The sequence below is a fragment of the Procambarus clarkii genome, chromosome 82, assembly GCF_040958095.1.
Source record: "Procambarus clarkii isolate CNS0578487 chromosome 82, FALCON_Pclarkii_2.0, whole genome shotgun sequence".
In the NCBI taxonomy this organism is placed as follows: domain Eukaryota; kingdom Metazoa; phylum Arthropoda; class Malacostraca; order Decapoda; family Cambaridae; genus Procambarus; species Procambarus clarkii.
The window spans coordinates 12,352,685-12,370,184 of NC_091231.1; the positions used below are offsets into that span (position 1 = coordinate 12,352,685).

The 17,500-nt window shown below is 46.0% G+C and overlaps 2 protein-coding genes across 2 annotated transcripts in view; one reads left to right on the forward strand and one right to left on the reverse strand.

Annotated features, from left to right (window-relative positions):
• LOC123764210 (cell adhesion molecule Dscam2) overlaps positions 1 to 17,500 on the reverse strand; it is a 343,666-nt gene that overhangs the window by 261,195 nt on the left and 64,971 nt on the right. The window lies entirely within an intron of this gene.
• LOC123752117 (glutamine-rich protein 2-like) overlaps positions 17,416 to 17,500 on the forward strand; it is a 1,533-nt gene continuing 1,448 nt past the window's right edge. Inside the window, exon 1 of the mRNA XM_045734182.2 lies at positions 17,416 to 17,500. This exon is cut by the window's right edge and continues 1,448 nt beyond it. Within this exon, the coding sequence (XP_045590138.2) occupies positions 17,416 to 17,500 (85 nt within the window).

The following is a 17,500-nucleotide window of genomic DNA, read 5'->3' on the forward strand; positions in this document are numbered from 1 at the left end:
GCTCTGGGTGTGTTTCACGCTGGCGCTGCATACTCTATATCTGGTCGAATGTATGTTGTAAGAATTCTTGTCCTGGTCCGTAGGAGGTTACTCTCGTGTTCACCAGCATGTGCTGCTGATGTGATTATCTCAACATATAGAACCTCTTCTATTATGCATTGTTCCTCTGGGTTTCCTTGTTCATATCTTCATACCCTTTCACTTATCATGATGAATGTGTTTCGTGTGGGAGGAGCATTGATGAATAATTTAAGATCTTTATTTTTATACGACCTAGAACATCAATCACCTAACTCCTTCGTGCCAAAGTGGCATCCACGGAAGGTCTTAAGTTTCAGTTGTACAGCAGTTGGGTTTCTCTGGGATTCTTCTCTATACCATCTCAAGATAACCTCAAGATAACATTCTCTATTGTGGCTGCTGGTGGCTCAGTAGGTAGTGCTGTGGTCTATTGTTTTTTTGTGGGACTGTGGTTCTAGACTCTGATAGTCCAAATGAGAGAACTATTAGGAGAAAGCACCAAACCATTACGGCTATGTAGCACTGGGAAGGGATCAGGAAAAGGATTTGGGATGGGACGGAGGGAAAGGAATGGTATCCAACCACTTGGATGGTCGGGGATTGAACGCCGACCTGCATGAAGCGAGACCGTCGCTTCTACCCTCCAGCCCATAGTTAACCACGATATAGTAGTTAGCAATTTGTAAAACTTTTCCTATTGCAGGATTTGCTTTTTTCATAACCATATCCACATGGGTATAGCGAAAACGCAAAATACCAAATACCAGAACGAAATCATATGGATCTTCAGCTTCGCTGGGCGTGAGCAATTATTGCCTCAATTATTTCCCCAATTATCGAGTTATTGCCCTTAATGTTCGTATGGGAAGACCATAATTACAGTTTTTCCCCCGGGTGTGAGAATTATTTTGGAGACGCGAGAGAAGTATTTTCTTGTCTGATGTCTTTGATGGTGGCTGCGTCAGCCTCTTTTATATTTTATGTGGTCCTTTTATGGAGCGTCTAGATACGCTCTTTTCTGTTCCTTTTCCTTCCTTTTATGGAGCGTCTAGATACGCTCTTTTCTGTTCCTTTTCCTTCCTTTTATGGAGCGTCTAGATACGCTCTTTTCTGTTCCTTTTCCCTTCCTTTTATGGAGCGTTAACATATACTGTTTCCTGTTCCTTCTCCTTCCTATTATGGAGCTTCTAGATTTAATTATTTTTTATAATTTTGTCCCTGAATGGCGAGTTTATTGGGCAGAGATATGAGTGACATGTACACACCGCCATAGCAGCATGTAAAACACTCCCCAATTGGAAGAAAACCCGCTGGGTTGTTCATCCTGTCACTTGTACCCAGACACAGCTGAGGCTTGCTTAACTGTCTCAAATGAACAGCTCATCAAACAAGAAGATTGACATTGGTCAACCCTTAAATCTACGTTATCTTGCGGTTACAAAATGGGGGAATCTTTTAAGAACAGTATCTAGATTTAACAAATAGTGTTTTTCCTACTCAAATAATGTAGGGGTTTATTATTCTACATATATTCCTAATGTCTCTCGGGTGTTCACAATCTTTCAGGTAGTGATCATGACAGTGTCCGTCACTCTCACCGTAGATTCTGTAACTCCGCTGCTCAACTGTTGTTTTCTTTCCAAATCTCCATGGGGATTGTATCCAAGACGGATTCTCGCTATTACTGATTTTCTCCCGCGGCCATAGGTGATTGGGATTGGCAGCTGCAACCACAGCTGTGCCAGCGTACAGATTCACTGATTTGTGCTTCATATCCTCCTTTCCTCAGTTACATTGTCACTGTGATGTTGCCTGACAATACCTCTAACTTGTAGTTAGAGTCTTGGGTATGAAGTATTCAATATGGTCTCCTTCAGCGCCTTCAGCAGCCTACACATCTGCTCGTTCATTTCCACATATTCCAACATGGGAGGGGATCCACAGGAATTTGATCACCCTTCCATGAATGATTAGTACTCTCACAGCTCTCTTGATTTCAGCGATTATATTGTTCTGTTCTGTTCCTGTTCCTTTCTTTTATGGAGCGTAAAAAAATAAGCAAAACTTCAAAGATTTTTTTTTAACTCTGGAAATGATCTTCAAATTCAAAATCAAGAGTAGTGTCCATCAACACATTGAAATTGAAATTGAAATTGAAATAAGTTTATTGAGGTAAAATACACACAAAGGGATGAGGTAGCTCAAGCTATTCTCACCCCAGTTCAGTACAACGTGTTAATACTATACATAGACACACATCACAAACAAACATATTACCCAACATTCTGAGAGGTAAACATATACATTTCCTCCTTCACAAGTAGTATGTTATCAGACGTACACACAAATACTTTTATGACCTAGGTATACTGTATAGACACATCAACACATTGACGTATGCTGCTATGTAGGCTAAGTTGGGCTTAGTAAACTATTGCCTTTTTGTCTATTTCATTCATTTAGCCTTCACGAAAAGTTTCAACTCACAATGCCGTCAAAGGTCTCAGTTCCTTTCATTCATAAGCCTTAGGGATGGTTGCTGAATGGAAACGTTCTTCATGAGGTTATCTTGAGATAATTTCGGGGCTTAGCGTCCCCGCGGCCCGGTCCTCGACCAGGCCTACTTTTTGTTAAACATCCCCCAGGAAACAGCCTGTATCAGCTGTCTACCTTCCAGGTACCTATTTATTGCTAAGTTAACAGGGGGCATTAGGGTGAAAGAAACTCTGCTCATTTGTTTCCGCCACCGCCGGGGATCGAACCCGAAACCCTAGGAATACGAATACCGAGAACTGTCCACTCAGCCGCCAGGCCCCCTCTTACCCTGGTGGGAGCCGGTGACTGAGCGGACAGAATACTGGACGCGTGATCCTGTGGTCCCGGGTTCGATCCCGGGCGCCGGCGAGAAACAACGGGCAGACTTTCTTTCACCCTGATGCTCCTGTTACCTAGCCGTAAATAGGTACCTGGGAGTTAGTCAGCTGTCACGGGCTGCTTCCTGGGGATGGAGGCCTGGTCGAGGACCGGGCCGCGGGGACACTAAAACCCCCGAAATCATCTCAAGATAACCTCAAGATATACCCATTGTTTTTGTAGAACTTGCTGCCGGCTTCCAGTCCCCAAAGTATATAAATGAGATATACTCTGACACCATCAATCCTGAGTCCACGATTGCCCCAAGTTGCATTACGGGCTCACCATAGCCCGTGCTACATGGATACTTCGTCCTGAGTAGCTAAATCCTTTAACAACAACAACTCAAGTTGCAACTGCCGGCAAGTCGTGAACTTTTTCGACATTCGATGAATTGATTTCATTGCTAGTAATCATTTTTGGATTTTCATATATAAATAAATATACATTATTGTCTTCTGTATAGTGAGGCATAGAGTTGGTTTGGCTGTAGGAGTTTTGATTCTAGTTTGCAATTATTCCATTTTCAACCCTCGGGTTATGCTCGTTAAAACTGGGGACCAAAAAAAAAGGCGCTGTTGAAAAAAATCTCTATTAGTTAATCCTAATATTAATTTCCCAAATATATGTTAATATTAAGTATTATATTTTTGTGGAATTGTTAGGCCGGAGTTAGATTGGGTTTGGTGTCCAGGTTCTGTTTAAAGGTGGGAAAGAATTGTTGTGTGTGTGTGTGTATAGTGTGTTGGGTGTTGTGTATAGTGTATTGGGTGTTGTGTATAGTGTATTGGGTGTTGTGTATAGTGTATTGGGTGTTGTGTATAGTGTATTAGCAGTTGTATATACAATGTTGGGTGAGGTGTATTGCAAGTTGGATGCTCTGAATAAGATATCGGGTGCTATAACTGTGGTTACCTTGAGGTTACCTTGAGATGATTTCGGGGCTTTAGTGTCCCCGCGGCCCGGTCCTCGACCAGGCCTCCACCCCCAGGAAGCAGCCCGTGACAGCTGGCTAACACCCAGGTACCTATTTTACTGCTAGGTAACAGGGGCATAGGATGAAAGAAACTCTGCCCATTGTTTCTCGCCGGCGCCTGGGATCGAACCCAGGACCACAGGATCACGAGTCCAGCGTGCTGTCAGCTCGGCCGACCAGCTGTGGTGTTTGTGATGTTATATAGAATATTAGACACTGTGTGCATTGGTATTGATGGTGTGATTTACTGTGTACGGTGAGTTGTGTAGCCTTTATACAACACTGGCACCAGTTGGCTCTCAGCTTGACAGTGTCCACGACATCTCAACTACACTATTCCCTCGTCTCATCAGTCAATCTCTCCGCCACTGTGACCTCTTTTCTTGTCACTCAGCGCTCAGTCTCTTCCTGTAGGCACTCCCCTCTTAACCCCACTCCCCTCCCTCCCTTCCTCTAGGCACAGTGCCAGGGCACTCGCTGGGAAAATAGTGCCGCTAGCTTACACAGTGGAAAATGGCCGTAATTGAGTCTTAACGTAGCCAAGACAGCTTCAGTTTGGCCTTTAATTTAGAATCTCCCCCAAATCTGCATATCAAACCGCCCGAGAGAATTGTTCCATTTTCAAAGGTTGGAATAAGCAATCAAAATTCTGAGAGCCTTTTCTTAGACTTTTGTTGTGTGGGGGCCGCCTAGCCAGCTGCGTTGGGAGGGTGTTGTGATGTCTGTCTTCCGGATGGAATAAGATGCATCTGGCTGGCAGACGTTTGCTTTTGTCTGTCTGTCTGACACACACACACACACACACACACACACACACACACACACACACACACACACACACACACACACACACACACACACACACTATCACACACACACACACACTATCACACACACACACTATCACACACACACACACTCACTCACTTCTCTATTCTTTCCTCCCATATTTCTGGCATTTTTCCAATGCGTTCGCATTACACCGAGGATGCAAATCCCCCGTCAAGTCGAGTCGGGACGGCCCTCTATATCCCCGTCACCAAAGGCTCGCATTTCTATTCTATGAATGTACAGGAGTGTTCGACTACTCACCCCGGGCAATTTATGGCCATCCGGAGATATTTACTGTCAGGAGCGTAAAGGATGGCGTCGAATGCGCCTAGGAATTGGATATAGAGCATGTGAAGGATAGGAGGATGGACTGGTGGACGGAACTGGATAGATAAATAGAGGAAGGAACAGGACTGAAGTGGAATAGGAGTGGAACATACTATAGTTCGTTCGGGAGCCGGTCGGCCGAGCGGACAGCACGCTGTACTTGTAATCCTGTGGTCCTGGGTTCGATCCCAGGCGCCGGCGAGAAACAATGGGCAGAGTTTCTTTCACCCTATGCTCCTGTTACCTAGCAGTAAAATAGATACCTGGGTGTTAGTCAGCTGTCACGGGCTGCTTCCTGGGGGTGGAGGCCTGGTCGAGGACCGGCCCGCGGGGACACTAAAACCCCGAAATCATCTCAAGATAACCTCAAGATCTCAAGATAGTTGCTACGAGGATATCTCCACATGTGTAGATATACATATATACCTTTGTCATTAAGACTTGAAAACGCGATAATATTTTTGTGTACTTATTATTTGGATAAATGCAAAATATTTCTGATGAGTATTTTTATGAATAAATTGATTAATACATAAAGTATGTGGAATCCTTTCACTGGAGATTCAAGACTCTACGGCTCTACTTCTAAACATACAGGGCATAACTACAGCCGTCCTGTAACGCTGTTCAGAAAGAGAGCTTGATGAACACCTTCATAGGACACCCGATCAACTGGGCTGTGATTTATACGTCAGATTGCGAGAAGCAGGGTCTAACAGCCTGGCTGATCAAACCAGCAGCCGGGAGGCAATGTGCGCGGGAACCAGCGCACGGTAGACAGTCTACCTTGTCAACTAGCACAAGGTAGACAAAGTAGACACTCTTCACTTCAACAAGGAGAGAGAAGACATCTACGTCTAGGTAGACGTCTTCACTCTCCTTGTTGCTTGACAAGCTGGCAGCTGAAGATGCCTCTCGTGGGAAGACTGAGAGGGATATTTATCAGATAGGGGAAAAAAAGCTTTAAGTGGTTCTTAGCATTTAAATTGAGATATTATGAAATCTTCCTCCCTCCTGTATCTCGTTATCGTGCGTCAGCGTTCTCGTTAGATCTTGCGAGAAAATTGTTGATCTTGGCCACATGTTTCGAATAGTTGGGTAAAATAGAAGCTTCACTTAGATTCTTCTTCTAAGTGTATATATATATACCTTGAGAGTATACTCTTGTCCTGGACTATGTTGAGGATGAAAGTATACTTGCAAGTCGATTAGTAAACTCGTGTAGTGTGACCTTAACAGCCCTCCAGAAGTTAATAGCCTTGAATTAAACAGCTAATCAGTTGTTAGTGTCGTTGGGTTTGAGGGGGAGGGGATGAGGGTTTGAGAGGCAAGCTAACCTAGACATTCACCGTTTGTAAGTGGTCCAAACAGGACGTAAATTAAAACAGGAAAAGAAAAACTGTGTTTGTTAACTTTTCGTGATTGAAGCATTATATCTTGGCTTGCGTTTATCAAGGACGTTTGTTTTAATTTTTCGAAAAAAACAACGGAAATTATGGTGTTTTGTTTTTTAAGTGAAGCTGTTTTGAAATGTGCGGAATTTTTTTTTCCCGATAATAATTATTTTGTGAAGTGAAAATGGTACTTAAGACATGCTATTGAGTTTTTCTTTTTTGTGTGTGTTTTTGTGTTAAAATGAAAAACACTAATTTTGTTGCATATTGAAATTGTAAAAAGTGATAATGCAAAGGCAATGGCAAGCCGAGAAGGCAGTTTAACAAGCAGATTGTGAAAACTGTTGGTGCGTTTAATGGAACTGTTAGTGAACCATTAGTGTGTGGAGGGTGGAAGAATTTTGTTATTGTTTTGGAAAAAATATTTGCAAAGTGTTTAATGCAAAAAAAAATAAACCGTTTTGTATAAACTTTGGGACAAAAAAGTAAATAAAAGGTAACTTTTAGGGTACAAAAATAAATAAAAAGATAGAAAAAATTAAATAAAAGGTAATATTATTCAAGAATAACATTACATTGAATAATATAAATAAATATAAACGTGTGGTTAATAGAGTTCAACTTTTACCCTTCATACCCATCGCGGTCTGAGCCAGGAGAATGAAGATGGTATAAAGGAGAATTTTGTTTTAAATTATCGTTTAGTTGTTCATGAAAGGAGAGAGATTATCTTATCGTAAACTTGCAGGTTACAGCATGATGGCTGTAAGGACCTGTCATCTATTCGAGGACCAGTTGATTGATGGTTCTACAGCTCGTTTGGAGGACAGACTGGGAAGGAGAATTAATCCACAGTTGATGCAAGAGGATCATTGTATAAGATCATTGTATCAGTCTATTAGATGCAGTGAACGGAGGTGAGTTTATATTCTCGTTTTTTATTGATTTATATGTCAAGGCTTATGATTGATGATGTCTATGTTACCTATGGCCAGTGATATTGATGAAGAAGAAAACGGTAGCCCAGTGAGGTACATGTTGATGTACTGTTTGTCCATATGGAGAAATAATAATAATTATTGAAGCGGTGATCTGTGACATGGACTCTGTACTATGTTCTTGAGCAGTTGTTTGGGCACTGATTAATAGGTGTGTGTGTGTGTGTGTGTGTGTGTGTGTGTGTGTGTGTGTGTGTGTGTGTGTGTGTGCGTGTGCGTGTGCGTGTGTGTGTGTGTGTGTGTGTGTGTGTGTGTGTGTGTGTGTGTGTGTGTGTGTGTGTGTGTGTTCTTGATGGATAGCGATTATAACAAGATCATTATATTGATAACGAGTTCTGCATTGGTACGATATTTATACGTATATGCTATAATATCCTACGTTATTGCTTGACTGGTCACTCACAGAGATCACACTAACGTGATGCATCAAATGAACAAACGTTAGTGTGATCTCTGTGTGTGATGATGTAAGGGCGAAGAGTGAGAACGACCTATTGACATAGCTCGGGTGCAGGGGGGGGGGGTGGTTGTGTAAAAGCCTGGTTTGTGCCTCGGAGAGGCTACGGGATCCAGTAAGTTCAGTAGAACTTCGGTTTCAACCCTTTTAACCCTGTCGTAGCTCAGTCGATTAAGGCAGTGTCTGGGATGCTCCCGGACGCAGGTTCGAATCCTCGTCACGGCCCTTGTGGATTTGTTGCTTGACTGGGTTTTGAAGAGACTGTGACCAAGCAACGTGGTGCAAATTAAGGACCCCGTCCAAGGCAATATTTATAGTTTATTTTGTTTGTAATAAAGGTTTGTCTGTTAAGACACCTTTGTTCTTGTTCTTGTGAAGGGGTTCTAATTGAGAGGTAAATGACCTTGACCTGTAGACTGAACGAGAGAGAGAAAATAAGGGGAACTTGAGTAATGGTCACTCAAGGTAAGTGTAAGGGAGAGAAGGGTAAGTTGAGGGTATGAGGGAGTGAACACGAGTTAATAGGTGGTTACTGATCCCTGAGTTCCCATCTAGGTGACACTAAACTACTACTACTACACAATTATCATACTACACAATTTCATGAGATTCTGGGTAGTTCCTCAGTGAGTGGCTTGACATAGTGTCAGAGGAAGTACCTGAACCAAAAGTTAATTTTTTTATATACGAGTTCCTCGTATACACCGCACCCTGTAATAGGTGTAATGAGTTGTGTAATTATGTTTAATGTAACTAAAACACGACTTACTATTTTTAAGCAAAAATCTTTTGTATTTTCCCGCATTCTAAATAAATAACAAAGTTTATAATGAGGTTATTTAACTAAGATATTTAACTGATTTCATTGAACTCCCGCTGATGCTCGTACCTGCGCGGTATTGCAACTTTATTGCACTTACCTGTTGCAATTCTAAGGAACAGAAAAGAAATGGAAAAATTTATTAAGCTTTAAAAGTGAGTTTCGAGACCGAAATGAGAATCCAAAAGCGCGTTCGTCTTAAATTTTAATGTTTGAATTTTCCTGAGGCTTATTTTGCCTTTCAAATCTATGCCAAGTTTGAAAGTTTGTGTTAAATACGACAGCAGCCAAATTAAACGGGTGTTGCTGGGGATTCATTGATTATTGGCTAAACTTTTTTGAGAATTTTGGTAATTCTCAATTTTTTTAAGTAACTTGTTTACAGTTAAAGACGCAAACTTAGGTTAGGTATGCAGGCGATGAGTCACAATGTTGTGGCTGAAGTATGTTGATCAATCCACACACTAGAAAGTGAAGGGACGACGACGCTTCGGTCCGTCCTGGATCATTCTCAAGTCGATTGTGAAACCGTAAGGGGGTCTTATAACCGATAAGGGTAACATATTTATTGTCAAGCCGACCTAAGCAGGTCACAATCGACTTGAGAATGGTCCAGGGACGGACCGAAACGTCGTCGTCCCTTCACTTTCTAGTGTGTGGATGGGTCAACTTAGGTTAAGTATTCGTCTCTAATGGTGATTACTTGCGCTAGCGTACCACGGGAGACATTTCCCGTCACGCAGGGTGCAGTCGCACCTCCACAGATCTCCAGTATTATTTATTGATACTGGAAATGGCTCAAAAGGGCCACCACTTATGGGCTATTCATGCCCGTGCCACCTTTTGGGTGGCTTAATCTTCATCAATCAATCAATCACTAGCGTACACAAGTGCGTCAGACGGTGGAACTCACTCACAAAGAGTGGGTGCACGCCCAATGTAGCTACAGTGGGTACTGGCCCAGACTGGTACTGACTCCTGTTAGCAGGCTGTGAGTACTTTCCCTTCTTATATCTCACGAGGAATATCTCAACTCTGCTTGTTTGGGGTCCTGGAACACGCCAATTGCTTGACAACCTTGTTCCCTGTTGCTGGGTGAACTAAAGGCGAACAGTTGAAGATTCGTTCCCAGTCAATCTCTCCCAGCGTTAGAGAGAGGCCAGTGTTTTTTTTTTTTAAGTTTGTACTCACCTAGTTGTACTCACCTAGTTGTGCTTGCGGGGGTTGAGCTTTAGCTCTTTGGTCCCGCCCTCTCAACCGTCAATCAACAGGTGTACAGGTTCCTGAGCCTATTGGGCTCTGTCATATCTACACTTGAAACTGTGTATGGAGTCAGCCTCCACCACATTACTTCCTAACGCATTCCATTTGTCAACCACTCTGTGTGTGTGTGTGTGTGTGTGTGTGTGTGTGTGTGTGTGTGTGTGTGTGTGTGTGTGTGTGTGTGTGTGTGTGTGTGTGTGTGTGTGTGTGTGTGTGTGTGTGTGTGTGTGTGTGTGTGTGTGTGTGTGTGTGTGTGTGTGTGTGTGTGTGTGTGTGTGGTGTTTACCGGGCCATCTACTGACCATACGTACCCTTGTCTAAGCAGGTACGTATTAACTGCCAGGTTAACAGAGCCATCAGGTGAAAGCAAACATAGCACAAACGCTTTCGTCCTCCTGCGCCAGGGATTGACTCCGCGATCCTCGGTGAAAGACCCGATGACTTAGCCTACTACGCCACAGGACTCTCTGCCCCTACCTTTCTCTCCCTCTACCCCCTTCTCCCTCCCTCCCTCCCTCCCTCCCTCCCTCCCTATCCCACTTTCTCCCTTCCTTTCTCCCTTTCCGGTCCTCCCTTTCCCTACCTCTCGCATTGCTTCCCTCCCCCTAAATAAACCCTCCCTCCCTCGCTCCCAACAACCCCCCCCCTCTAACTACCCCTCCCCCCCTGGTCTAACTACCCCTACCCCCCCTGGCCTAACTACCCCCCTGCCCCTGGCCTAACTACCCCTCCCCCCCTGGCCTAACTACCCCTCCCCCCCTGGCCTAACTACCCCTCCCCCCCTGGCCTAACTACCCCTCCCCCCCTGGCCTAACTACCCCTCCCCCCCTGGCCTAACTACCCCTCCCCCCCCTGGCCTAACTACCCCTCCCCCCCTGGCCTAACTACCCCTGCCCCTGGCCTAACTACCCCTCCCCCCCCTGGCCTAACTACCCCTCCTCGCTGCGTAAACTTGAAATCGGCGTAAAAGGGGGATTGAAAAACAGGAACAAATGAGGAAAGTTTGGCCCGGCGGAGGGAGAGGGAGGTCCTGGGGAGATAACACACTCGTTATGTCCCCAACTCTGGCCCTGGCTGGCCCTGGCTGGCCCTGGCTGGCCCTGGCTGGCCCTGGCTGGCCCCTGGCTGGCCCTGGCTGGCCCTGGCTGGCCCTGGCTGCCCCTGGCTGGCCCCTGGCTGGCCCTGGCTGGCCCTGGCTGGCCCTGGCTGGCCCCTGGCTAGCCCTGGCTGGCCCTGGCTGGCCCTGGCTGGCCCTGGCTGGCCCTGGCTGGCCCTGGCTGGCCCCTGGCTAGCCCTGGCTGGCCCCTGGCTGGCCCCTGGCTGGCCCTGGCTGGCCCTGGCTAGCCCTGGCTGGCCCCTGGCTGGCCCTGGCTGGCAACACCCAGCCCTAGGGTGTTGCCACACACACACACACACCCCCCAGGAAGCAACCCGTAACAGCTGTCTAACTCCCAGGTACCTATTTACTGTTAGATAACAGGCGCATCAGGGTGAAAAAACTCTGCCCATCTGTTTCCGCCGGCGCCGGGAATCGAGCCCCGGACAACAGGACTACGTATCCAGCGTGCTGTCCACTCAGCCACCACCCGCCCCCTGTGTGTGTGTGTGTGTGTGTGTACTCACCTAGTTGTACTCACCTAGTTGTGTTTGCGGGGGTTGAGCTCTGGCTCTTTGGTCCCGCCTCTCAACCGTCAATCAACAGGTGTACAGATTCATGAGCCTATCGGGCTCTGTCATATCTACACTTGAAACTGTGTATGGAGTCAGCCTCCACCACATCACTTCCTAATGCATTCCATTTGTCAACCACTCTGACACTAAAAAAGTTCTTTCTAATATCTCTGTGGCTCATTTGGGCACTCAGTTTCCACCTGTGTCCCCTTGTGCGTGTTCCCCTTGTGTTAAATAGACTGTCTTTATCTACCCTATCAATCCCCTTCAGAATCTTGAATGTGGTGATCATGTCCCCCATAACTCTTCTGTCTTCCAGCGAAGTGAGGTTTAATTCCCGTAGTCTCTCCTCGTAGCTCATACCTCTCAGCTCGGGTACTAGTCTGGTGGCAAACCTTTGAACCTTTTCCAGTTTAGTCTTATCCTTGACTAGATATGGACTCCATGCTGGGGCTGCATACTCCAGGATTGGCCTGACATATGTGGTATACAAAGTTCTGAATGATTCTTTACACAAGAATCATGAAAATTGGACATTTTCAAGAGGAAACTAGATTTATTCCTCCAAGGAGTGCCGGACCAACCGGGCTGTGGTGGGTATGTGGGCCTGCGGGCCGCTCCAAGCAACAGCCTGGTGGACCAAACTCTCACAAGTCGAGCCTGGCCTCGGGCCGGGCTTGGGGAGTAGAAGAACTCACAGAACCCCATCAACCAGGTATCAACCAGGTAACCAGGTACAAGTTTCTGAATGCCGTTCGTATGTTGGTCAGCCTGGCATATGCCGCTGATGTTATCCGCTTGATATGTGCTGCAGGAGACAGGTCTGGCGTGATATCAACCCCCAAGTCTTTTTCCTTCTCTGACTCCTGAAGAATTTCCTCTCCCAGATGATACCTTGTATCTGGCCTCCTGCTCCCTACACCTATCTTCATTACATTACATTTGGTTGGGTTAAACTCTAACAACCATTTGTTCGACCATTCCTTCAGCTTGTCTAGGTCTTCTTGAAGCCTCAAACAGTCCTCTTCTGTTTTAATCCTTCTCATAATTTTAGCATCGTCCGCAAACATTGAGAGAAATGAATCGATACCCTCCGGGAGATCATTTACATATATCAGAAACAAGATAGGACCGAGTACAGAGCCCTGTGGGACTCCACTGGTGACTTCACGCCAATCGGAGGTCTCACCCCTCACCGTAACTCTCTGCTTCCTATTGCTTAGATTCTCCCTTATCCACTGGAGCACCTTACCAGCTACACCTGCCTGTCTCTCCAGCTTATGTACCAGCCTCTTATGCGGTACTGTGTCAAAGGCTTTCCGACAATCCAAGAAAATGCAGTCCGCCCAGCCCTCTCTTTCTTGCTTAATCTGTGTCACCTGATCGTAGAATTCTATCAAGCCTGTAAGGCAAGATTTACCCTCCCTGAATCCATGTTGGCGATTTGTCACGAAGTCCCTTCTCTCCAGATGTGTTACCAGGTTTTTTCTCACGATCTTCTCCATCACCTTGCATGGTATACAAGTCAAGGACACTGGCCTGTAGTTCAGTGCCTCTTGTCTGTCGCCCTTTTTGTATATTGGGACCACATTCGCCGTCTTCCATATTTCTGGTAGGTCTCCCGTCTCTAGTGACTTACTATACACTATGGAGAGTGGCAGGCAAAGTGCCTCTGCACACTCTTTCAGTACCCATGGTGAGATCCCATCTGGACCAACAGCCTTTCTAACATCCAGATCCAGCAGGTGTCTCTTGACCTCCTCTCTCGTAATTTCGAACTCCTCCAAGGCCGCCTGGTTTACCTCCCTTTCTCCTAGCACAGTGACCTCACCCTGTTCTATTGTGAAGACCTCCTGGAACCTCTTGTTGAGTTCCTCACACACCTCTCTGTCATTCTCTGTATACCTGTCCTCGCCTGTTCTAAGTTTCAATACCTGTTCTTTCACTGTTGTTTTCCTTCTGATGTGACTGTGGAGTAGCTTTGGTTCGGTCTTGGCTTTGTTTGCTATATCATTTTCAAAATTTTTCTCTGCTTCTCTTCTCACCCTGACGTACTCATTCCTGGTTCTCTGGTATCTCTCTCTGCTTTCTGGTGTTCTGTTATTCCGGAAGTTCCTCTACGCCTTTGTGTGTGTGTGTGTGTGTGTGTGTGTGTGTGTGTGTGTGTGTGTGTGTGTGTGTGTGTGTGTGTGTACGTGCGGCATATTTAGGCCTAGGCTATCAGTAAAGCGAGATCAAACACCAACGCTTACGTCGTTAGCAACACCAGGCGTTCTGAACGGGGATCGTAAACCAGGTGATTGGATCATTACCGTCACCCCTCCCTCAGTCACCCAGGCTAACGACAGGATATTTGTATTTGTTAGGTAACCACCGCCATCTTGAAGAACGCCCCCCCCCCCCCCACTGTCACTTCATGACAGACATGAGAGTTGAACAGTGAACAGGAATTACTCCCCACCAAACACACACCGAAACTACGACGTTGGTACAACGTTCGAACAAGTTTTAACACCTCCTAACCAGTTATAACAACCAATATAACAAGTTGTAACAACGTTCTAATACGTCATAAACACGTTAAGACAAGATGTAACAACTTTATTACAAGTTGTAACAAGCGGAAAATAGAGACAGTTTCGGTTTGTGTTTCCAGGGACTCGAGTTAGTACCGCGTCTTAATGAGTGACGGTACTCAGGAACTCTGGATTGAGTACACCTTGGTGGTAGTCGAGATGTGTAAACTGTCATCTTCTTGGATAACCAGACGACGTATATCACCACACACAAGATATCTGAACTGTAGAAGCTATCACCGATTCCTAGACATCTAACAAGGAGTGCTCAAGTCGAGCTGAGAAACCATTCTCTCTCAAAAATTATTAATTCAAATAAAGCAAACAAAAATAATTAGTAATACATCTCAACATTTTGGGAATATGAGAGTCTTTGAGGCGCTCAGGAGGGCAAGTATATATATATATATATATATATATATATATATATATATATATATATATATATATATATATATATATATATATATATATATATATATATATATATTTATATATATATATATATATATATATATATCCCATTTCCACCTGAAAGCAAAAAGCAAATTGAGTCAAAGTGAAGAATTCCATCTTGTGGGGGTCGGTTTTTAAGTGTGTTTATTTTCTTCTGCCAGCCCTCAGGTCGCTCTGTGAAGCCTTGAAGCTCTGAGAGTCAAAGCCTCTGGTGTTTGTGGCTTCATCCCCAGCTCCTACCAGCCAGATTAATCCCTCATTCTTCAGCCAGCCATAAATTAGTTTCTTGACGCCGGAAGTGAAACTCATCCCGGGAGAGAGATTTTTTTGGGTAGGAGGTTGAAGGGCGCATTCATATTTTTTTAAGAATTGATAAATTATGAGTTTGCGTTTGATAGGTTGGGGGGTGGGTGGGGGGAGGTGTTTGATGGGGGGTTGGTGGGGTGTATGGGTTGATAGCTGGTTGCGGTTGACAAGGGGTTGACGAGGTTGACAAGTATACGTCATTGACGTGTTACCACAAATCGTTTCACCAAATACGTCCCCTTATCTACGGAACTGACCAATCCGTTACAAATGTGACGATAAAGAAAGAATATTAACATTTACTGTGCATCGACCTCGACGAGGGTTAGGTGGGTGGCTAGGGTGCGTACGTCTTTGGTCGGACGAAACAGTTGATATTTGTTTACGGAGTGACGAATAGAGAGCGGCCTGCCGCTTACCCTATCACATGCCCGGTCCCACCGTCCTCTCTATCCACTCTCCAGCCCATGGGCACTCTCTTGGGGGACAGGTCCGGGGCAGGACTTCAGGCACCCCGCGCCCTTGGGCACTCTCCTGGGACAGGTGACAGGGTGGAGAGGACGGGGGTAAAGTCTCCCTCGGGGAAGGTTGACCTCGTGTCTGATAAATTCCCGCCTGTGTGTCCCTGTGCTATAATTTGCAAGTCCATTGGCTTTCCTGTTTTCCGCGCGATTTCTCGCGCTCTCGAACTGGGGGTGGATTGTTGGTGCCTGTGGGGGAGGATTGTTGGTGCCTGTGTGGGGATGGATTGTTGGTGCCTGTGGGGGAGGATTGTTGGTGCCTGTGGGGGTGGATTGCTGGTGCCTGTGGGGGTGGATTGTTGGTGCCTGTGGGGGTGGATTGCTGGTGCCTGTGGGGATGGATTGTTGGTGCCTGTGGGGGAGGATTGCTGGTGCCTGTGGGGGTGGATTGTTGGTGCCTGTGGGGGTGGATGGTTGGTGCCTGTGGGGGTGGATTGCTGGTGCCTGTGGGGGTGGATTGTTGGTGCCTGTGGGGGAGGATTGTTGGTGCCTGTGGGGGTGGATTGCTGGTGCCTGTGGGGGAGGATTGCTGGTGCCTGTGGGGGTGGATGGTTGGTGCCTGTGGGGGTGGATGGTTGGTGCCTGTTGATTGCTCGTGGTGCCACTACCACCAACAATCACCACCAACAACAACCCCTTCGTCCTCATACCAGTGTCATCTATCGTCTAGGCCTATATACCCCTATTATCTATCACCTAGGCCTATATACCCCCTATTGACCAAAATCCATTATTTCTCCCACTCCGTCATCCCCCTCCTTATCCCCCCCCCCCCGTTATCGCCCATTTTCCCTCATCCACTGTCTTTAATCCTTCACCTTATCTTTTCTCTTTGATTACCATCATCTGTTATTTTTTTATTTGCTCGCCAGACTCCGTCGGGCAATAATGATAGAGGGGGGGGGGGGGTAGGGGAGGGGGGGAAGAAGAGATTAAAGGTAGGGGAAGAGGGGAAGATGGTGGAAGGGAAATGGGATGGGGAATAAAAGAGAAAGTATTATAGAATGGGAAGGAAAGGAGGAAATGATGCAAGATATGATACGAAGATGATGGAGATGGAGTAAAGACATGACGGAAAAGGGTGGGATAGGAACACGGTGGCCTGGAGTAACAGAGAGACTGAATGAAGAGACGAAAAGAATGAGAATAAGGAGAATGAAATGGGAAAGGAAAGAGGATACCGCGCGTCTCCCCCTGCTTATCGTACATCACTCACCCGCGCACCCAAATCCAATAATACGATATCCGGAGTAATTGGAGGCATATATCACCTCTTTTGATGAGAATTACCGGCCCTAGACGCCTTCTTTCTCTCTCTCTCTCATCTCTCTCGTTCTCCCCGCTAGTCATTACGGCACATTTCCTTACTGGTGGGAAATGAAACGACCGAGGCTCTGTCCTTTGGGATCGTTTCCGGCTGCTGGCTTCAAGAAGGTAATCTGACATATTTGCAATGCTATTTTGTCTTGGGATTTAATTTTTTGTATTTGTTTTTTTCTCTCTGAGGAATGATTGTAACTGACTTTCTGCCGTGAGAGACGTTGTTGTAGAAAGAGGGAGAGGCAGTGGGGGAGAGAAAGAGGGAGAGGGAGTGAGGGAGGGAGGGAGGGAGGGAGGGGGGAGAGAGACTGTTACCATTCGTGTTGCTTCCTATTCTCTCTCATTCCTTCCTTTTCTTCTTCTTCTTCGTCTTCCCCTTCCACCAAGTTTTTCAATTATCGCTTTTCTCATTCTTCCTCACTTTATGCTCCCTATCTCATCCTCCTGACGCGTAGCTGCTTTATTATCTCTGCACCTTGGCTAGACCGCTCGATCACTCTGTCTGCTTCTGCCTGTCTGTCTGTCTGCCTCTGTCTGTCTGCCCGTCGCGTCCTACCTACCTCATATGACCTTGTGGTGTAGAATCTGTATCTCCTGGACACGGGGGTCACGCCCCCTGGCACACCAGGACACGGGGGTCACGCCCCCTG